General features: G+C 35.8%; 1 protein-coding gene across 1 annotated transcript in view; it reads left to right on the top strand.

Annotated features, from left to right (window-relative positions):
* CSMD3 (CUB and Sushi multiple domains 3) overlaps positions 1 to 7,740 on the top strand; it is a 1,293,678-nt gene extending 1,285,938 nt beyond the window's left edge. The window contains exons 70-71 of the mRNA XM_012443291.2: positions 2,112 to 2,247; positions 5,733 to 7,740. Of these exons, the coding sequence (XP_012298714.2) occupies positions 2,112 to 2,247; positions 5,733 to 5,892 (296 nt within the window). The 3' untranslated portion in view covers positions 5,893 to 7,740. The remainder of the gene's footprint in view (positions 1 to 2,111; positions 2,248 to 5,732) is intronic.
* The last annotated feature ends 15,822 nt before the right edge of the window (positions 7,741 to 23,562 follow it).

Below are 23,562 nucleotides of genomic sequence, written 5' to 3'. Positions count from 1 at the left end.
GCTTTTGGGGATTTGGTGCTCTTCAAATATATAAATTTTCTGCAGTGGGAGGCAAAGAATTTTGTCATTTTTATTTTCAACTCTTCTATGTGTGTGTAAACCTTTGGTGGTCTTGCAAAAATGTGTTTATACACATAGATTTTGGTGTATAATTCTCCTAAGTTCTACTGTCTCCTGTTATTACATTGTGACAGGGATATACAATGAACAAATTCAGACTCTAAAAATCATTATTTGACATTTATCTTTTTAAAAAATGAACTTTTTTTTTTTTTTTGAGATGGAGTCTTACTGTTGTCGCCCAGGCGACTGTGTAATGGCACAGTCTTGGCTCACTGCAACCTCACCTCCCAGGTTCAAGCAATTCTCATGCCTGAGTCTCCTGAGTAGTTGGGATTACAGGTGCCCACCACCATACCCAACTATTTTTTGTATATTTAGTGGAGATGGGATTTTTACCATGTTGGCCAGGTGGATCTTGAACTCCTGACCTCAGGTGATCCGCCTGCCTTGGCCTCCCAAAGTGTTGGGATTACAGGTGTGATCCACTGTGCTCAACCAAAAATGAACTTTTTTAAAAAAAATTTGAACTTTTGCATAGCTTTACTAAGTCACAGGAAAAATAAGGTAAAAAACAAGATACTAATTTTCTTTAACATGGACAAAGATGAGGTTTAGTTGAATGTAACTGTTTATCAAAAAGAGAAATGAGCTTTCTCTGCATGAAAAATAAATTCCATTTACATCCCATCCTGCCTGTGTTTGTCTTAAAAACAGTATAAAACACTCATTAAACCTGGTACATTTACACAGTGGTGTAATTTAGTGCTGAATATTTTCATGTAATATTCTCCAAAGTGTCTCAAACACTACATCTGAAGCAGAACCCATAAAAAAGGAACTATTTCCTCTTAAGAATTGATAGCTGTTTCCTTTTCCCTCATTCCTGTGCCAGTGTGTTGACAAACATGGCTTTTCTCATTTCCTAACTCTGCAAATGCCATCAGCATTTACTGAGCTTCAAGCAGAATATTTGTAATCCTGTATCTTCTTGCCTCTTACCTCTTCATAAATAAGTTCTATTAATTTTCATTATGAAATCCTCTTCAAGTCTATTGTCCCATGCACTTCCTAGTGCTCTAGTTTAAATTTTAATTCCTTTTTTAAATCTCAGTTGTCACTACAACCTTTTAACTACACCTGGTTCTAGTCTGTATTCCCTGAAGTCCATCCTACTACAGTCATGTTCTAAATCTCATGTCATATCACCGGGTCTTTTATTTCTAAACACCTTCAGTTGTTCTGAGGTTGATAGTAACTCTGCCGGGTGCCATTGCTCATGCTTGTAATACCAGCACTTTGGGAACCCAAGGCAGTATAATTACTTGGGTTCAGGAGTTCAAGACCAGCATGGGCAACATGGTGAAACCCCATCTCCAGAAAAAATACAAAAGTTAGCTGGGTGTGTTTGCATGTGCCTGTAGTCCCAGCTATTAAGGAGGCTGAGGCAGGAGGATTGCTTGAGCCAGGGAGGTCGAGGCTGTAGTCAGTCAGGGTGACAAAGTAAAGTGCTGGCTCAAAAAAAGAAAACTTTGAGTTCATCAGAATGGTTTTCTTTTTTAGAGTCTAGCCATAGTTTATTGTTTTAACCTCCCACTTCTGTCACACGTCAATGCTGTCACATCCCCTAACTAAACCACTCACCTTCTCATTTCTAGGCTTATGAAGATTCTTCAGCCAAGCCTATGTTATAAATCCTCCAGAATTACTCTTTTCTTTTCTAAAGCACATTGACCATTAATTCATGCTTGATATGTACACTTATTCGTGTCTCTGTACATCTTCCCACTATTGTATAAACCCCTTAGTTCAGGGACTCTGCTTATTTTTTAGTCTGTACCCTTTCCTGGAAAAATATCTTCTACATAAGAGGCATTGTGCAAACATATGTGAAAATGAGTTGAAAAAGTTTCATGAATTATGTTTGTTTACTATGTCCATTTCCAGGTACATATCTTGGGAATGGAAGAAATTAATTGATTCACGAAAGTAGAAATTAATTATGATAAAAGAGTTGACATTGTATTTATAATTTATTTTTTATTTTGTAGGACTGAATATGTCAGAAGGTTCAAATTCGTCGAACCAACCTCATGGTACAAATAGTAGTTCTGTGGCCATTGCTATTCTTGTGCCTTTTTTTGCACTTATATTTGCAGGATTTGGATTTTATCTTTATAAACAAAGGTAAGCTCATTGATTTTTTAACTACAAAATGTTTCCCAAATCTGTTTTTCATGTTATTTCTACTGCTCTAATTCAAATCCTAATTTCAAAATTTTTTTCTGGGTTGTTGAACTCTCTGTGTGCTAACTATTGTCATAGTCACCGAAAAACTTATTTACCCTGCCCACTCCTGCAACACTACATACAATATAACAAAAGTCCTCTATTAAATTGCACAACAATTCAATTTAACCTTTCTTTTGCCTGTCAATTTCCTGGTGTGCAACTAATTGTAAAAGTTATTTCTACGTTATGTATAATGAGACTTTAGAGACAGAAAATTTAGGTTAAAGTTTAAATTTGAGAGGTAATATCTGCTGCCAGATATATTTAGAAAACTAGGAAGAAGCTTGGGTCCAAACCTCTTAGTTCACATGAAAACACTGATTTTACCCTGGCAGACAGATGGCAAAATTGTCTAATCTTCTCATTCAACTTCTGTTGCTTTTGATGAATTGCAATTAATATATTTGTGATAGATCTAAAATACAACTATACATATTATTAGTAGATCCTGTTCTCTCAGTCCATTACAAATCCTGGTGAGTGCTTTCTATGTCACACTATTTGGGACAATCCCTTACCAAGAAAAAATATGTGGGTAGCCAGATAATTAAATGACTGTAACCTAAATGCCTTTCCTCGAAAATTTCATTTGGGGTCAGTCTGCAACATCTCAGAGTGATTTACTTAATATTATACAAATGTGTATTGAGTGTGAATTATCAGCTATTTAGATCTGGCCAATATCAGATTTTATTAATAGATAAAGAATATTAATCACTACATTTATTCATAAGACATCAACTTCTTAAAAAATTGTAGTAAAATAGATGTGTCCTAACCTTACCATTTTAACCATTTTAAAGTGTTTGGTTATGTGGCATTTAGTGCATTCATAGTGCCGTAGAACCATCACTACTGTATATTTCCAAAATATTTTATAACCCTAAAAAATGCCAAAGGGAAATTGTACTCATTAAATTGTCCCTCCTCACTCCCCTCACCCAGCTGCAGATAACTACAAATCTGCCTCTATTGGTTTGCTTTTTCTGCATATATTTTACATAAATGGAATCATAAAATATGGGACATTTTGTATCAGGCTTCTTAAACTTAGCAAAATGTTTTCAAATTTTATCCATATATAGCATACATCAGTACTTCATTCTCTTACATGGCTAAATAATATTCCATTGTATGGATGAATTTGTCCACTCACCAGTTGCTGGACATTTGAGTTGTTTCTAACTTTTGACTACTGTGAATAGTACTGCTGTACACATCTGTGTATAAGGTTTTGTTTGATCACAATTTTCAGTTCTTTTTGATATATACACAGGAATGAAATTACTGAATTATATGACAATTCTATGTTTAACTTACTGAGTTAACACATCAAGCTGTTTTGCACAGCAGCCGCATCATTTTACATTCCTATCGGCAATTGACAAAGGCTCTGTTTATTCCATGTCCTAATTGTTATTTTCTGGGTTTTGGTGTTTTTATTTGTCTTTTTTTTTTTCATTGTAGCCATCCTAGTGTATATGAAGCTGTATCTCATTGTGGTTTTGATTTCCATTTTCATAATTGTAAGTGACGTTGAGTGCTTGCTAGCCATTTGTCTGTCTTTGTGGAAATGCCTAATCAATATTTTGTTAGTTTCTAAATTGGGTTGTTTGTCTTATTGAGTTGTAAGAGTTCTCTATATATTCTAGACACTAAGCCCTTATCAGATATATGTTTTGCCAATATTTTCTCCCTTTCTGTAGGTTGCATTTTCACTGTCTTCACAGTGTTCTTTGATATACAAAAATTTTCCACTTGATGAAGTTTAATGTTTTTTCTTTTCTTGTACTTTTGATGTCAAATCCAAGAAACCATTGCCAAATTCAAGGCCATGTGTTTTTCCTAAGATTTTTATTGATTTAGCTCTTGCATTTAGGGTTTTGATTCATTTTCAGTTAAATTTTATTTATGGTGTGAATTTTTAAATCTCGATAGTATTTTCCTTCAAGCTGTTGTTGAATATTGAGAAGGGGCAATTATTTTGTATTTTCATGATTATTACCTAATTAGAATGCAATGATGTTGTTTCTGGTTTTTATTTTATATCTAGTTTGGAAAAAATATGATCCGGTAGACTTATAATAAGACACACCTAGTAAGAGCAAGTTATTAGTTTTCTTCCAATAAACTTAAGGTCGTTTTTTTTAAAGTTGTTATTATAGAAATTGCATAAATTTTTGAAATATAGACAAATTCAGAAAATGCATTAGAGATAGTAATATACAAGAGATAGTAATATAATGGCAATTATAAATTACAATAAAATTAATAGTTGAAATTTGATTGTTCAGTGTAAACAACAGAGTTGAGAAACAAATTTATTTTAAGATATATCCTTTTAAGGAATTAGGTCCCAGAAATAGATAGCAGCAAGTCTGCCTTTCTTCCATGAAAAATATGAGCAAGTTATACATGGTATGTGAGAAAGATAAACTAGATTAGCATTAGTCAAAGGTGAAATAAAGAAATGAATCAGAATTTCAAGACCAGCAGCCTCTACCAGCCAACCTAGAATTGATGCATCTTGCTACCTAATTATCAGTAATCCTTTACAAACTATTTTCATGACTTGTGTATGAGTGTAGCCGTTTCTTCTTTGAGTTTTTGAACCTGCATGCTTTAATATGTACCATTTTAAAAACAAAATTGAGTGTTCATGTTTTGGGATACTCCAAGTACCTTTCCAAATTAAGCCTCAGCTTTAGTTGTGTACTCTTCAGAGAATCTCCTTCATTCCTAGTGCAGAACCGACTTATAATTCAAGTTTCAGATTAAATTTTACCTCCTAAAAGATGTTTTTCCCTCTTACCTCTCCTAAAGTGGCTTCCAGTTACTTTTCATATTAACCATTTTCCTTTTCATCATAACAATACTCATTAGTTACTATTTTTGGTTTTATTTATTTTTATTCTTGTTTTTTTATCACTACAATGTGAACTCCCTGAAAGTAAAGACTATTTTTTTAAAATTATATACCCAATGTCTAGATTCATGACTGGCACATAATAGATGTTCAGTAAATATTTGATGAACAAATAAATAGTGATGAGATTTAAATCTATCACCATCATTATTTATACAATACATGATAAGTCGTAGTAATTTCTAATTTGGTAAGAAAATTTATTATAGCCATTATATTATGTATTTATATTACTAATATTGTTGCTGTAAATAAATATGTATTATATGTAAAATTAAAAGTCACTCAGGTTTTTAAAGTAACAAGCAATTGTTCAAGGTTGACTTACTGTGTTTATGATGTCTCCATCTTTTTAAGTTACATTATCTGCTAACGGTGTACATTATGTTTGAGCTATTGTCCACTGTTTCTGGAATAAAGTTAACACATAGCTAATTGATTTTCTTATCAACAGGACTGCACCTAAAACACAGTATACAGGATGTTCAGTTCATGAAAATAACAATGGCCAAGCAGCTTTTGAAAACCCCATGTATGACACCAACGCGAAGTCAGTGGAAGGGAAGGCAGTACGATTTGATCCCAACTTGAACACGGTTTGCACAATGGTATAACAAGGCAACCCTTTGCCTTCTTCAGAAGCTTGGAAATCGACACACAAAACAGTGCACACTTAGTTCACTGCTAAACAAATTAAAGCACACTTTTCAGGACTTGCTGGGTCACCTTTTCCTGAGGAATGATACAGAAGAGTGTTTTTTCATAAACTGGACCATAATTCTTCATGTTTATCATGGAGAGTTTTACAAAAATTTGGCTGCACTCCGAGAGTGCTTACTCACAGTTTATTTGCTTTTTTTAAAAAGGAGATTATTCTAAAACATAAACTTATTTGCATATATTGGAGGAGCATCCACTATCAGTATTTCTGTGCTTTATAAACTATATTAGAGGGACTGGGCTTTTAAAAAAAGATATAGGGTAGAAAATAAGAGCTATACTTACAAGAGTCAATAGATCACTGACTTCTCTTTAACTGTCCTGAGCTACATCACACTGTAAGTCTGTATTTCATACCACTCTGTTTTACATTCATTCTTGTTAATCAAGGCATTGTTTTCCTTATTTAAGATTGAGTTATGACTTTAAATGTTTATGAGCTAATTTATGCCTCAGAAGAAATAATGTTGCCCATTCCAATTTGAATCTTTCTGTTTCTTCGTTCTTTAGTATTATATTGCTATTCTTCTTTTAGACTGGTTGTCATAGTTTCTACAAATGGCAAGTTCATTGTGCTACCCTCCCAATTTCCCCATTATGGAGTAACCAGTATTATTCAGTGAGCTATGGGGTAGTATTTAACTCTTTGCTTCAATATGTTTTTTTCTATTTATTTTTATTAATTTTTATTATTTTTAAAATCCCAAATGTGATAGTAGCTTCAATGTGTTTTGTCACCCAAAGACCATTAGCTGGCAAAATTTATGTAAAAAGACTATTATTTTGCAGTTATCTGAGACACCAAACTTACCATCCTTTACTTTCCAATATTTTTGAAAGACCAAATAAAATGTCCTAATAATCTACTCCATTTATTTCTACATTTGCTTCCAGTTGAGTCTTCAAATTTAAAGTTATTTTGACACATTTAACGTTCACTTAACAATGATTAGAAAAATATTCTGATCCAGTCCCTAAACATAATGACTGAAAAAATTATTTTAAGTCACCAGTATAAATTTATTTCCTAAAGTTGTGGACATGTCATATTTTTATATATTTTTAAATTTCTGTAGCTTTATTCTTAAACACCAAGTTTCAGATATAACAGGTTTTTTTCATTGTCAAATTAAGATATGTATTTGTAAGTTGTTGGTGGCTCATTTACAACTATATCAAATAGCAATGCCAGCATTTTTATTTAATAGATCATAGTCTTCCTTTTATAGCATGTTTTACTTCATTGAATAAAATCATGTACCCAGTGTTAACTCTTTGTTGTTGTCCCTTTCAAATATGGTTAACTCTGTGAACAGTCTCGACTTTTTGTATCATGAGACAGAGTGCCTAAGAGAAACCCTTGCACCTGGGAGCGCTGCTTGGATCTATCTCTACAACATTTAGTGAATTTCTTGTAAACCACTTTGAGATACATTGTTTTGGAAATTCATTCAATTTTCTCAACATTGTACTCTACTGGCAGGATGCAGTTTTAAATTTTATGCCATCAGTTATTTATTCTTGTTTATTCAAATGACTGCAATAACGATGATTCATTCATTAATGTTAAGGTTAATACATTTAAGATCTTGTTTAAACAATGTTTCTTCTGCAACTGGCTACTCCTCTTATATTAATGCATACACTTTTGTAAAGAAGTATATTTTTATGAAAAGAAACTTTGTAAAAGTATGATGTAAATTTTCAGTGCAATGTAAACAAAATAAAAATGGATAATTGCTTTTGTAAAATGTGTTTTTTTTCCCAAAAATAAACTGGGACTGTTCAGGTCAGTAAAAGGAATGAACAGCCCACATCTATTTCTTGCTTTTAAAACTTCCCAAACTGCATATTACATATATTTAGTTTGTAACATAATAATGAAATATGAATATTTATCTTCTTTATATTCCATATGTCCTCAATTATGACACTTTTGGGAAAATAGATTCCAAGTAAATATAATAGTAACATAAGAACTTCATCTTACATTGAATGAATGGTTTGCTAGAAAAACAAGAACTTCATCTTAGAGTTTTCCTTAAATGTTAATATTTAACAGTACTGTCTAAATTTAGTTACAGCTAATGATTTATAATATTTTTGTAGTATGTTTTCATAGAGGTATATTAGCATGCTCTATGGACATGAACTCAATAACTTTTTGAATAGCTACATTAAACTAATACTCAAAAACAAATACTTTTTTTTTTGCCAAGATGGAGGATTTCCACAAATAAATGGAACATGTAAACATCCATATTCAAGATACATATTATGTTTCTATAAATTCAAATTACAGGTTACTAAGTTCATTTTTATTAAAGAACTATTTTTTACAAGACATAGTCTCTTTTTTTTTTTTTTTTTTTGAGACAGAGTTTCGCTCTTGTTACCCAGGCTGGAGTGCAATGGCACGATCTTGGCTCACTGCAACCTCCGCCTCCTGGGTTCAAGCAATTCTCCTGCCTCAGCTTCCCAAGTAGCTGGGACTACAGGCACGCGCCACCATGCCCTGCTAATTTTTGTATTTTTAGTAGAGACGGGGTTTCACCTTGTTGACCAGGATGGTCTCGATCTCTTGACCTAGTGATCCACCCGCCTTGGCCTCCCAAAGTGCTGGGATTATAGGCGTGAGCCACCGCGCCCGGCAACATAGTCTCTATATTTTCAGAACCTCGAACTCCAGCCTGTGTAGTCTATCTCTGTTTATTACACTTTAGCTTTAGAAATAAATGTTTCTTGATATCATTGTAGTCTCTTTGTTAACTTTGTTACCTCCACCTTTCACTCATTTCAGAGCTATAATTTCATTTGTTGTGCTTCATTTTAACTTTCTGTCTTGTTAATCTATGTAATATTGACAGTGGGGTGTTAAAGTCTCCCACTATTGTTATCTGGGAATCTAAGTCTCTTTGTAGGTCTCTAAGAACTTGCTTTATGATATAGGGTAGAAATAATATAGAAAGTGTTTCTATATTAGGCACCTATCTATTTAGGATAGTTAGTTCTTCTTGTTGCATTAATCCTTTTACTATTACATGATTCCCTTCTTTGTCTTTTTTGATCTTCGTTGGTTTAAAGTCTGTTTTATCAGAGACTAGGATTGCAACCTCTGCTTTTTTTTTTTTTTTTTCATTTGCTTGGTTAATCGTACTCCATCCCTTTATTCTGAGCCTATGTGTGTTTTTGCATGTGAGATGGGTCTCCTAAATACAAGACACTGATGGATCGTGACTCTTTATCTAATTTGCCAGTATGCACTTTTTAATTGAGGCATTTAGCCTGTTTCTATTTAAAGTTAGTATTTTTATGTGTGAATTTGATCTTGTCATTATGACGCGAGGTGATTATTTTGCCTAGTAGTTGATGCAGTTTCTTCATGGTGTCTTTGGTCTTTGCACTTTGGTTTGTTTTTGCAGTGGCTGGTATAAGTTTTTCCTTTCCATATTTAGTGCTTCCTTCAGGAGCTCTTGTAAGGCAGCCCTGGTGGTGACAACATCCCTCAGCATTTGCTTGTCTGGAAAGGATTTTATTTCTCCTTCACTTATGAAGCTTAGTTTGGCTGGATATGAAATTCTGGGTTGAAATTCTTTAGAATGTTGAATATTAACCCCCACTCTCTTCTGGCATATAGGGTTTCTGCAGAGAGAGCTACTGGTAGTCTGTTGTGCTTCCCTTTGTGGGTTACCCGACCTTTCTCTCTGGCTGCCCTTACCATTTTTTCCTTCATTTCAACCTTGGTGAATCTGAGAATAGTGTGTCTTGGGGTTGCTGTTTTCAAGGAGTATCTTTGTGGTGTTCTCTGTTTTTCTTCAGTTTGAATGCTGGCCTGTCTTGGTAGGCTGGGGAAGTTCCCCTGAATAATACTCTGAATGTGTTTTCTAACTTGGTTCCATTCTCCCTGTCATTTTCAGGTACACCAATCAAACATAGGTTTGGTTTTTCACGTAGTCCCGTATTTCTTAGAAGCTTTGTTCATTCCTTGTCATCTTTTTTTCTCTAATATTGTCTTCATGCTTTATATCATTAAGTTGATCTTCAATATCTAATATCATTTCTTCCACTTAATTAGTACAGGTATTGATACTTGTGTATGCTTCACAAAGTTCACATGCTGTGTTTTTCAGCTCCACCAGGTCATCTTCTCTGAACTGGTTATTCTAGTTAGCAATTCCTCTAACCTTTTACCAAGGTTTTTAGCTTCCTTGCATTGGGCTAGAACATGCTCCTTTAGCTCGGAGAAGTTTGTTATTATCCACCTTCTGAAGCCTACTTCTATCAATTTATCAAACTCATTCTCCATCCAGATTTATTCCCTTGCTGGCAAGGAGTTGTGATCCTTTGGAGGAGAAGAGGCATTCAGGTTTTTGGAATTTTCAGCCTTTTTGTGCTGGTTTTCCCTCATCTACATGGATTTATCTACCTTTGGTCTTTGCTATCGGTGACCTTTGGATGGAGTTTTTGCATGGTCATCATTTTTGTTGATGTTGATACCATTGCTTTCCGTTAGTTTTCCTTCTAACAGTCAGGCCCCTCTTCTGCAGGTCTACTGGAGTTTGCTGGGGATCCACTCCAGACCCTATTTGCCTGGGTATCACCAGCAGAGACTGCAGAACAGCAAAGATTCCTGCCTGCTCCTTCATTGGAAGCTTCATCCCAGAGGGGCACCTTCCAGTTGCCAGCCGGAGCTCTCCTTTATGAGGTCTGTTGATCCCTGCTGGGAGGTGTCTCTCGGTCAAGAGGCACGGTGTAGGGACCCACTTGAGGAGGCAGTCTGTCCTTTAGCAGAGCTTGAGCAATGTTCTGGGAGATCCATTGCTCTCTTCAGAGCTGGCAGGCAGGAATATTTAAGTCTGCTGAAGCTGTGCCCACAGCTGCCCCTTCCCCAGGTGCTCTGTCCCAGGGAGATGGGAGTTTTATCTATAAACCCCTGACTGGGGCTGCTGCCTTTTTTTCAGAGATGCCCTGCCCAGAGAGGAGGAATCTAGAGAGGCAGTCTGGCTATAGAGGCTTTGCTTAGCTATGGTGGACTTTGCCCTGTCCGAACTCCCCTGTGGGTTTTTTCACATTGTGAGGGGAAAACCACCTACTCAAGCCTTGGTAATGGTGGATGCCTCTCCCCCCACCAAGCTTGAACATCCCAGGTCAACTTCAGACTGTGCTGCTGGCAGCAGAAATTTTAAAGGGGAATGAATGGTTTTGTCTCATTGGCATTCCAGGCACCACTGAGATATGAACAACAACAACAACAAAAACTCCTGCAGCTCAATGTCTGCCCAAATGGCCACACAGTTTTGTGCTTGAAACCCAGAGTCCTGATGGTGTAGGCATCTGAGGGAACTTCCTAATCTGTAGGTTGTGAAGACCATGGGAAAGGTGTAGTATCTGGGCCAGAATGCATCATCCCTCGGAGCACTGTCCCTCAGGGCTTCCCTTGTCTAGGAGAGGGGGTTCCCCAACCCCTGCGCTTCCTGGGTGAGGTGATGCCCCATCCTGCTTCTGCTCTCCCTAGGTGGGTTGCACCCACTGTCTAACCAGTCCCAGTTAGATGAACCGGGTACCTCAGTTAGAAATGCAGAAATCACCTGCTTTCTGCTTTGGTCTTGCTAGGAGCTACAGACCAGAGCTGTTCCTATTTGGCTACCTTGCTCGGGAATCTCAAAAATTATTTTTTCTTTGAACTTAAAGTTTTTGGATATATCTTCTGCATTGTCCCTTGGAAATCATCTAATTTTTCAATACTTCACATTTGAGAGTTGTATTTTGCTACAGATAGTCATGTTGTCTATTAACCATGTTCACACATCTTATTGTGTTCTCTGTAACCCTCTCGCTGCTGCTTTTCTTGACTTTCCCTTTTATATTTTGTTTGCATCTTAGCCTTATGATATTTTTCTTTTCCTTTCATGCTTATTCTTCTCAAAAGTGAGCAGCAATTTTAGTGAAAGTAATTCTAAAGAGTCTTAAGAGGTTTATTGCACTTCCCATATATATATTTAAGAATATTAAAGAGAACATACAGGTTCTACTCACAGTCTCTTGATACTGGAGCCTGATGAGTGATTGTGGAAACAGACCAACAGCCAAGATTTATGTTATTTGTCCTTTTCACTTACAAGTGAAGGAGGAATAAAGGACAAAACATTGACTAAAACAGCCAGTAAAATAACCAGATAATACGCTCTTTTAAAAGAAAATGAGAATTTATTGCCTGTCAAAGTATTAATCTGTGAATGTCTATAAATTAAAAGTAGGCATAGTTGAAGTGAGGTTTAAAAAGCTCTTCTGTAGAATTATAGAAGCACATGCAGCTGAGAAATAATTTATAATGTATAGTTTGAATTTTGGCTGAAAGAAATATTGACTTGCTTCTTTTTTTAGGATGACTTTGGAGATGAGGGAATATTGATCTGAGAAGATATACATGTTGTAAAATCTAAGAAATATCTTTCTGTCTTCACTTTCACAAACTTGGTATTCTAAAGTAATTTCAGAACAGATTTAGAAGTTACTGGGGAATAGAAACAGCCACTGGACATTAGATTTCATTCTTCAGTACACAGAACAATGGAATTTGTGAACACCTGCTAGATACTTTTCCAACTTTTCATAAGTCCCCATATGAAATAATTTTATTAGTCTTGAAAAAAGTATTGTATCCTCTACATTCAAATTCATAGCTACAAATTGTATTGTAAAATACAAAACAAGAAATCTGTGTTTAAACTCTCATCAGATCCAAACCTTGGTTGTTATTATTAGCATATCTGTCAAAATAGCAGTGAACCTGTGTGCTCTGGCAAGACTGGTGAAATAAATATAGATGAATATATAGAAAGAATTACATAGAGAGAATTATATAGTATAAATTAATGGGAACCCTAATGCCTTTCTATTCTACAAATGTCTTCCTCACTCCCTTAAGTTAAGATTTTGTATCTCTAGAAGGAATTTATTAGAATGAGATATGTTATCTGGGGAATATAACAGCTTTGTAATCCCAATTAGTAAATTAACACTTAGCTAATTAAAGTCAGTAGAGCAATCCAGGACTTCTTTGAAGGCTATGGCCTCCTTTTCAGAATGATGTTTTTAAATGTATAAAATGAAGCACACAGAAAATTAATTAAAATAAAAAAATTATAAAATATTTTAAAAACATTTAATATGTTAATATAAATATATGTACATTAATACATACTAATACATATATAGATGCATATATACACACTTCTCTACTGAAAAGCAGGGGGCTAGTCCTATAATTTTGAAGATGAATGATCATAAGCAATATTATGAGATATTCATAACATTTATACATGACATTAAAATATATGTGATTTTTATTAATGACAAAATTAGAAATTATGCCTATCTTTATGGTTGAAGGAAGCACTATATTTTATTTAAAAGGTTGGTGAAGTTAAAGGTGTATTATTTTTTTCATTTCAATATTACAAACTCTGAATTCTTACAAGTTGGAATTTACAAGTATATAGCAAGCAGGCAGAGAAGACGATGTAATCTGCTCTCTTATGGTACTGGTCAGCAAAATGGAGTGCTTAATTTGAAGCTTGGTTACTGCATTTGGCCATTCTCACATTGCTATCAAGAAATGCCTGAGACTGAGTAATTTTTAAGAAAAGAGGTATAATTGGCTCATGGTTCTGTAGGATGTACAGGAAGCTTGATGTTGGCATTGGCTTGGCTTCTGAGGAGGCCTGAGGAAACTTCAATCATGGCAAGAGGTGAACTGGAAGTGGGCATGTCACATGGCCAAAGCAGGAGGAAGAGAGAGAGAAAGGAAGAGTAAAGTCCTACACACTTTTAAACAACCATATCTCTTGAGAACTCATTCATTATTGCAAGGACAGTACAAGGAGGACGGTGATAAGCCATTCATAAGAAATCAGCCCCTATGATCTAATTATCTGCTACCAGGTCCCACCTCCAAAACTGGGGATTGCATTTTAATATGAAATTTGTGTGGGGAGCTATATAAGTTACCAAATACCAGCAAAAGGCAATGAACTCTAAGAATAAATTCCAAATGGAAATGAGCAGGTATAAATAGCAAAATGTCATTAATCAATTAATTTATTGATATAACAAATATCTTCTAATATTAAATGTTTACTATGAGGTATAATGGATAGTAGAAAAATGAAAATAAAAAAACATGGCTGGGCGTAGTTGTTCCTGCCTTTAATCCCAGCACTTTGGGAGGTCAAGGCAAGCATATCACTTGAGGTCAGGAGTTTGAGACCAGCCTGGTCAACATGGTGAAACCCCATCTGTACTAAAAATACAAAAATTAGCCAGGTGTGGTGGCATGTACCTGTAGTCTCAGCTACTCCAGAGGCTGAGGCAGGAGAATCACTTGAATCTGTGAGACAGTTTGCAGTGAGCCGAGATCATGCCATTGCACTCCAGCCTGGCGATAGAGCAAGACTCCACCTTAAAAAATAAATAAAAATAAAAATAAACACATATATCTTACCCTTCAACTTGTAACTTGATGTATTTTCAAGCTATAAAAAATCATTAAAGTCTTGTATGTCTATGTGTGCTTTCACTACTTTCCATTAATTAAAATTTACTTTCATGAGTTTTAGAGAAACTTGACAAATTTTGGGCTGTTGAATGAGACACTACCTTATTTTAGTTTAATAATTAAGAGGTATAAAAATAACTTTGGCTATGTGGCATTAACATATATTTTCAGAAAATTCTGAATTTGATGGGATGAATTACTATGAAAACTGCATGTTAGATGACTTTAATATGAAAAACTTGGATATTTCTTGACAAAATAATCATAGACTGTTCACAATTTTAATGGGAAATGTATGCTTTACTTTATCTTTTCATTTCATATGTACATATTTCCTTAGGAATCTTTGTTAGTCAATGCCTTATCTGTAAAACATCATTTGCACATAAATTGAAAAAAATGCACCTACAATTTCAATAAAAATCAATTAGATAAGACAGTGAGACAAAGGTCAAATTTATATTTAGTGATATGTCATCTACTGAATAAGGGAAATCAGTATTCCTTTAGGCCTAGTAGTTCTACTTAATATGCTATCCAACAGAAATAATTACAGATAAGTATTTAACTTGGCTTTTCAAATTATGCATTGCTTGCATATGGTGAAAAATATATCACTAGACACCAGTGTGTGAGCAACATAAATATTCACTGATCTCGGATTGCACTAGAAATCATCATGCATGAATAACGAATTATTGAAAATTAGGTTCAAAGTTTAGCAATGTGGAAACTTCAACTTTCAAACCAAAACCCACAGTTTCTATGCCTGTCTCTCTGTCTCTGTCTCTCTTTTCAGTATCTCCCAAATACACACGTATACAAACATAAATAACATGAATCAAAAAATAAAGTGTAAGTAGTATTTAGATATTAGCAGAAGTGTGATTTTAATTTTTCATTTACCCCTGAGTGTATATATGTTAATTTTATTATAAAAACAATAGTTTTAAAAATAAAATAGTATTAATTTAAAAATTATATTTTACTATGATGATGACTTTGCTTGGAAGAATATACAGACCTGAAATTGATAAAGAGTCTGAATTTAGGAGACACCTATATGAACTGTATCTTTGTAGATAATCAATATGATAACAATAAAAATAGTTTTAAAAGCTTCAAGACTTTTACACAGAAAAAACCCTAAGATTAAAAGAGATAATATTTCTACACAGTAAATTGTCTAAAAAATTAAAATATTAAGAAAAAATGAATTCATTGACCAATCAATGATTTTTGTCAAATATCAAAAATCATTGACTAATGAATGATTTTTGTCAAGTATAGTTTCATTTTGCTTTTGTTGTATGCATTGCATCAAAATTCCCTAGAATAAGAATATTGGCCAAACAGATAATTTCCTCTAAAAATGTAACTAAAGTACCAAGAAGAATCTTGTTAGTAATTTTATGTTTATTCTGTGACTCTTAGAAAATAATTTTCTTCCCAAATAACTATAATGGTAGATGTTTTACTTTATAGAAAATGTTTTAAAACTTAAAAAATCTTACCAGAAGTTTACTTTTTTATTATTATTGCTTTGAGCTTATGGAGTTAATCAATTTCTTTTTCCTCAAAGCAATTACATCATCCAATCTATTTTTTTACATTTTATTTTCTCTTTAAAATGTATTTCAAGTACTTTTACCTTGGATAATGCCATGTAACTAATCACAGGCATCATTATTAAGTGGCGTATGCGAGTGGGAGAATGAAAGCTGGTGGCGTAATTCAGTCTTAAGTCCAAAAGCCTGGGCGCCAAAGGAGCCAATGATGTAAATCCCAGTCTGAGGACAGAAGAAAATAGAATAAGATGTCCTAGCTCGAGCAATATGGCAGAAGTAAAAAGGGTATGAGCTCCTCCTTCCTTCACCTTTTGTTTTGTCCAGGTTCTTAACAGGTTAGACGAAGCCTACTCACACTGGAGATGACAATGTGCTTTACTCAGTCTATCAATCAAAATGTTAATCTGAAAAATATCCGCAGACACACATTCAGAATAATATTTAACCTACGTGCCTCAGCCAAGACCATTACAAGAATTCTTTATTACCTTTGTATTATTTTCTTCCATTGGATTTTTTTTTTTTTTAAATTCTTGTTAGGGTTAAATGAAGCTCTATAAGCAATTATTTTTTTTTTACTTTTGTATGCTTGAAAAATCACCTGATTGTCTCAATGGTAGAATAAAGTTGACTGATAAGAGAGACAGTGAACTTGAATATGAAATAATACTTACTATCCAGTCAAGCCACAGAATAAAAAATGATTAAATGAAAATATTCCAAGCCTCAGTGACTTGTGGGAAAATATTAGAAGATTCAGTGTACATGTAACTGAGCCTCAGAAGGGGAGGAGAAAGAGGTTGGAGCGGAGAAATCCTTTGAAGATATAATGTTAGTAAACTTCCCAAATTTGGTGAAAAACATAAACTTGCAGATCAAAGGTCAGTGACTACCAGGAAGATACATTCAAAGAAACCCACACCTAGACACATCATAACTAGATTACGAAAAAAAAAAAAAAAAAAAAAAAACACATGGAGACATAGATTGTGAATACACTTGAGCAATGGAAGGCAAAATGATTAAGGGACTACATCTCTGTAATGGTGGAAGGACTGCTCTCCTTTGCTCCCTAATGTCTTTACAGAAGTCAATTCGTCAGACATCAGCAATTAACCAGAGATGCTCTTTAGGCTGTTGAATGCCCTTGAACTATACATGTGTGGTCTGAACAGCTTTAGAAACCTGTAGACATATTGCTTTTGTTCATATAAGCTCTGTGTCCTTAGGGAGCATCCAGGCAACTTTTTTCCTTAAGAAAGAGCTGGTCGTCTACGAAGGTCCAACATGATGGAGGGCCAGGGGAAGAAATGGGGCTTTGGTGACTTTCCAATAAGGACTGAACACAAGACATGACAAAACAAGGTAAGGCAAGGCGAAAAAACAAGCATGGCAATTTTCTGAGAAAGCCTTCCTGCTTGGAAGTTTGGTTTTATCTAACAAAGATAGAACCAACCACTTGTGAGCTCCCAAAATATTTCTAATCCCTTCCGATCTGTAAAGAACAGTTTAAAAATTGCAGAGTCAAAAACTTATTTTGGAATTGAAATGCATCAATGAGAGTCTCTCTAAACTATGACTGACAGCAAGATGCAAGGTCACTCTCTATTGCTGAGGTCAAATACCATAGCTCATTTTTCCTTTTCAAAAATGTATAAATCTCATTTATAAACAACATCTCATTTGTCAAATATAACAAACTGCTTTAAAAGTCAAGGAAAAAAGTAGGTGATTTATTCAGGCAAAAACTAACCAAAAAATAACATTCAGAAAAATAAAAATATAAAATGTTAATAGTTTTCAAATTTTACTAAAATTAGAAAAGTTAAATTTCTTGAAAGTATCAGGGCATTATATAAAAAGGCAACTTATTGCAATTATCTCTTTACACAAAGGAAGGAGAGATTATTAATGAAACCATTTTTATAATCTAGTTTTTGTAATGGAAATAATTTGGCAGAGAAGGATTATTTGTGTTTCAGTTCTCTAATACTGCAGCCAGTTTTAATTTTCCTTGAATAACAAATAGCTAGAGTGTTATAGAAATATCTTACCTTTGGCTTGATGAGAAATGTATATTTTAAGAACTTCAATCACTCAGCAAAGATGCTTACCAAACTCAAAACAGCAGTTTGCTGTTTAATTTTTCTTATGCTTAAGAATCTGAAAATAAAAAAAGAAAAGAATTGTACAATAATTTAGGATATTGTGCAAACCAACCCAATGATAATGATTTCCAAAATATTGAAAACATACATTTTTGCTTAGTTTAAAAAATGTGGTCTTTGTACCTTAACATTTTTTTCTTTGACTTTCTACTATACTTGATCTTATACTTTACTTAGTCCATGAAACCCTCATCAGCTTTCTCCCTCATTTCTTCCAATTAGGCACTATTGATTATTGCTAAATAAATTAAAGAAATAATATTGTATAAGTTATTTACAAATATATATTATATCATCTCATGTTTCTGGTTGTTACTCAACGTTTTGTTTTACCTTTTATTGCTTCAATTTTTTCAGACACTTTTGTCCACATAAGCTACCATATTGTAAACTATTTCAGAAGACTCCTTCACTTTACTGAGTGCCTTAACCTTTTCCTCTGTATTTCTAAACTTCTTATCTTTGGGCCTTTCTAGTCTGTCCTCAGTTTGCTGTCCTGTAAATTCACATATTTCCATTTCACCTTCTTCTATTTTACTCCTTTTGCCTGTGGCTTTAATTATTGTTGTAATTTCGATATTCACTTCTTTGTAAATGATATGATTCCTAAATATCAAGCTTTTTTTTTTTTTTTTTTTTTTTTTTTTTTTGATACAGAGTCTTGTCCCGTCACCCAGGCTGGAGTGCAATGGTGCAATCGTGGCTCACTGCAACCTCTGCCTCCTGGGTTCAAACAATTCTCCTGCCTCAGCCTCCCGACGAGCTGGGATTACAGGCACCCACCACCATGCCCAGCTTTTTTTTTTTTGTATTTTCAGTAAAGACGGGGTTTCACCATGTGTGCCAGGCTAGTCTCCAATTCCTGACCTTGTGATTGACCTCATGATCTGCCCCCTCATTCTTCCAAAGTGCTGGGATTAAAGGCGTGAGCCACCGCACCTGACCGATGTTTAATTGGATCTACAGTTCCACATGGCTGGAGAGGCCTCATAATCACTGAGGGAAGCGAAAGGTACTTTTTTTTGAGACAGAGTCTTGTTCTGTTGCCAGGATGAAGTGCAGCGCGTGATCTCAGCTCACTGAAATCTCTGCTTCCCTGGTTGAAGCGATTCTCCCGCCTCAGCCTCGTGAGTAGCCAGCATTACAGGCTCGCCGCGACCATTCCTGGCTAATTTTTGTATATTTAGTAGAGACGGGGTTTCACCGTGTTGGTCAGGCTGGTCTTGAACTCCTGATCTCATGATCTGTACGCCTTGGCATCCCAAAGTGCTGGGATTACAGGCTTGAGCCACAGTGCCTGGTCACTCAAGCTCTTGCAATTATCAGCTTTCATCTCATCAGCTCTCACCATTTTGAGAAATATCTTGAAAACTATCTTCTGCATATTTGTAACTACAGGTGCTCTAGCTTTTCAAATTCAATATTTTTAAATCAGAATTTATCATACATTTTGATGAAACTCTTAGTTACTCCAATTATGTTAATAGCATCACCAGATCAACCCAAGCTAGAATTGAGATCTACCTGGTCCAATTATGAGGGACTTCTCTTCCCAGGTTTGCGAGGGGCGAGGGGCATGGTTTCAAAGGCAGGACTTTCCTGGCTCTAGCCTCCACCTGGGAACCAGAAGGGTTTTAAATGTAAAGTTATTCGTCTGGGTTTCCCCCCACCTGCCGCCTAGGTAGAGAAACCCAGGTGAGGCTGCTTTATCCAAAAAGCCCGCCCAAGGCTCTGGGAGGAGGGGGCTCTGTAACGCAGAGTTGTGGACCAAGTGGCCAATCCGGTATCAGAGTCAAAGGTCAATCACTCCAGAGGAAGTTTGAAAGAACTTCTCTCATTGGCTGAGAACATGAATGAGGCGGGAATAACTCAATGGTTAAAACTCTGTCTATTCCCTATCTATATGGATTCCTTCTCTGGGAAGGAGGTTTGGCTTTACAAACCTCTCTTACACATGCAAATTCCAAGGCTAGTCAGGCCGCCCGGCTCCATCTTGCAGGTAAAGAATCTTTATCATATGTTTTTGTTTAACATAAGACTTCCTGTTTCTCAGTCAGGGGAAGAAAGGAATGAACAAAAGACAATGACTTTTCACTGTTGGTCAGGAAATTATACATTCCTTCCTTTTATAATTCTTTGTCAACACTACTACAGGACCCGACTTTAAGTGTAGCTGAGACATGGAGCATAGGATAGGAAATATTTGATGAATACTGCCTTTGCAATAGTTTACTTTTCTGCTTTGCTGCCTCTTTCTGCAGATTATATGGAAATTCGACCCTTTTCTGAGAGACACACCTCAAAGTCCCTTTCAAGCTTTATCCAGTTTAAATTCTAGGGTTCACATTTAATTTACAGTAGTTTCTCCATCAGGCAAGATGTCTAAGTTAACTGTCTCCCTCTCCCACCACACACAAACATACCCTTGGTAGAATATTGTATTTGCTTCCTGAGGTAACAAATTACCACAAACTCAAGGACTTAATAAAACAGAAATTTATTCTTTCACAATTCTGGAGGCCAAAAGTCCAAACGGCAGCAGGACCACACTACCTCCAGAGGCTCTAGCAAAGAATCATGGTTCTTATTTTTGCCTCTTCCAGCTGCTGTTGGTTGTCCTGGAATTGTGGAATTTGTGACTGCATTGCTCTGACCCTTGCTTCTATATTCATTTTGTCTTCTCACGTTGTCTTGTCCTCTGTCGTTATTTCTCTTTGCCTTGCTTATAGAGACACTTGTCATTGCATTTAGGGATGCCTGGAAAATACAGAGTAATTACATCGCCTCAAGATCTTTAGCTTAATTTCAACTGCAAAGACTTTTTTTTTTTTTTCCAAATAAGGTAATATTTTAGATTTCCAAGGCTGAGGTCTTCATGTCTTTGGATGGCCATTATTCAACCTACTTCAAACATGCAAATCATATTTTGGTACCAGAGAAAAAACACGCATTTAAAGAACTCAAAACTAAATGTTGGAGCTGGCACAGAGAGCGAAGGAAAGAGAACAGGAAGATAAGCTGGAGAGATAGAGTCAAACTAACAGCACCTTGTAGGACATTGTAGAGGATAGTGAATCCAAGCTGATCCAAAGCCTCTGTCTTTCATACATAGGTTGTGGGTTAAGAACTCATCTTAGGGTGGTGAGATCTCCCTTCAAGAGAGACACAGCTGTGAGAAATGTAGTAAGCCAGGAACTTTCGGCTGCTGCATCTGCCATAGCATTCCTTTTGAAGCCACACTTTAACCAGATTGTTCATAGCATACGAAGCACTAGGTGATTACTAGGTCGGGGATCTTCTGGGCCAGTATGAGACTCTTTTAAACAGTAGTTTTTCTTTCCACGGGGCTTCCCATAATCTAATTTTTTCATGGTAGTATTTCAGTCCTACTCAATCATCCCTCTGAGGGCCTTCTCTTCCCGAGTCTGCAAGGGGCTGGCTTCAAAGCAGGAGTTTCCCGGCTCCACGCCTCCATCCGGAACTGGAGGGGTTTCAAATGTAAAGTTCTTTATCTGGGTTTCCCGCCTGTGGATTAGATAGAGAAGTCCAGGTGAAGCTCCTTTGTCCCCAAAAAACCCTCTGAAAGCTCTGTGAGGAGGGGCTCTGCAACTCAGAGTTGTGGACCAAGCAGCCAATCCAGTATCAGAGTCAAAGATTAGTCACTCCAGATGAAGTTTGAAACCACTCCTCTCATGGGACAAGAACATGAATGGGGAGGGAGGGTTAAAATTCAGCTGCTCCTTACCTGAACAGATATCCTGCTCCAGGCTCCCCTCCCACAACAGAATGGGAGCTGTCTCGCTCTCGCTCTTGCTCTCGCTCTCTGTCTGTCTGATAAATCACTCTCCTGCAAAACTCTTTGGGTCGGAGATATTTATTTGAACGGTAAGCTCACAGCGCCTCCTGGGCCCCTTTCCCCATTCTTCAGGGTAAGAGAGGCCAATAACCTCTTTGGAACTGGGAGCTGGGGACGTTGATGCTCCCCTGGTTACACCTTAATCCCCTTCTCTTTTCATGAGTGTCATGCGTGACTGTTCCTTGCTTTCTCTTATCCCATCTTTGTTTTATTATTCAAAGACTGTTTTTTTATTGTTTGTTGGTGGACCTGAATGGTCACAGTTAATACCTGTTATGGTCCACAAAGACAGTTTTTAAAATGTGGTTGCCTCATACCTAGCAAGTAAAATTATAACACAAGTACTATGTAGCACGTGAATTATCTCTGGAACAAGGTGGCAGCCTGTTTGCTGAAGACTGAACTGGTGGTTATCTGGGAAAACATCTTGCATTGTGCCAATGCAGTGATCCAGGTAATTGAAAAAAATGGGGCAGCAATGCATAAAAGGACATGTAATTGATCAGGAATGACTAACCTGTGTTAGTGCTCTTAATGGAGGAAGAATATTAAAATTTTGAGGCAGTGTCTCACTCCTCTTGCCCAGGCTGGAGTGCAGTGGTGTCATCACACCCCCTCTTACAGCCTTGACTTCCCAGGCTCAGGTGATCATCCCACTTCAGACTCCCTAGTAGCCAGGACTACAGGCTTGCACCACCATATCCAGCTTTTTTTTTTTTTTTTGTATTTTTAGTAGAGATGGGGTTTTGGCATGTTGCCCAGGCTGGTCTCCATCTCAAGTGATCTGCCCACCTTGGCCTTCCAAAGTACTGGGATTACAGGTGTGAGCCACTGTGCCCAGCAGTAATAATATTATTTTACAGAAAAATAATCCAGATAATTTTATCTAATCTCTCCCTTTATTATAAAAAGCAAAAATACTAGTATAATATGTTTCAGTTATTGATACAAATTAAGTGGTCATATTAGTGGGAATTTTCTGTAGAATGTGATGCCAGAGACAGTGGTTGTCCAATTTTATTGTCATTAGACTTTCCTGAAGACCTTACTGAAAATTCAGAAGACTCAGTCAGATATTCTTATTAGTAGATCCTGAGACAAATCATTATTTAAGAAGCCATTCCAGAGTAGTTTGTCCTTAGACTGTTCTAGACACCAACACAAGGCTTTCCAAAGAGCCTTAAAGAAAGCATATCTAAATTTAATATTAAATGCTGTACTTGATAATGAATCAGAATATAAATTATGTTAAAGTTATTTTTATGTAAAATTTTGAACTCTGACACCTCTTTATCTTTTAAAGCAATGAGAGAGTAATTGAAATTTTGGATGGATAACCCAAGTCTCAAATCATATTTTTACCTCATTTTATCAGTTCTAATAAAGGTTGAAAGAGTCCAGTGGCTGCCCTAATC

The sequence above is a fragment of the Aotus nancymaae genome, unplaced genomic scaffold, assembly GCF_030222135.1.
Source record: "Aotus nancymaae isolate 86718 unplaced genomic scaffold, 86718_ANA_hifiasm-v0.15.2.pri h1tg000036l, whole genome shotgun sequence".
NCBI lineage: Eukaryota > Metazoa > Chordata > Mammalia > Primates > Aotidae > Aotus > Aotus nancymaae.
Note: the sequence above shows the minus strand (reverse complement) of the source record. Positions and strands in the feature narration are given on the sequence as shown.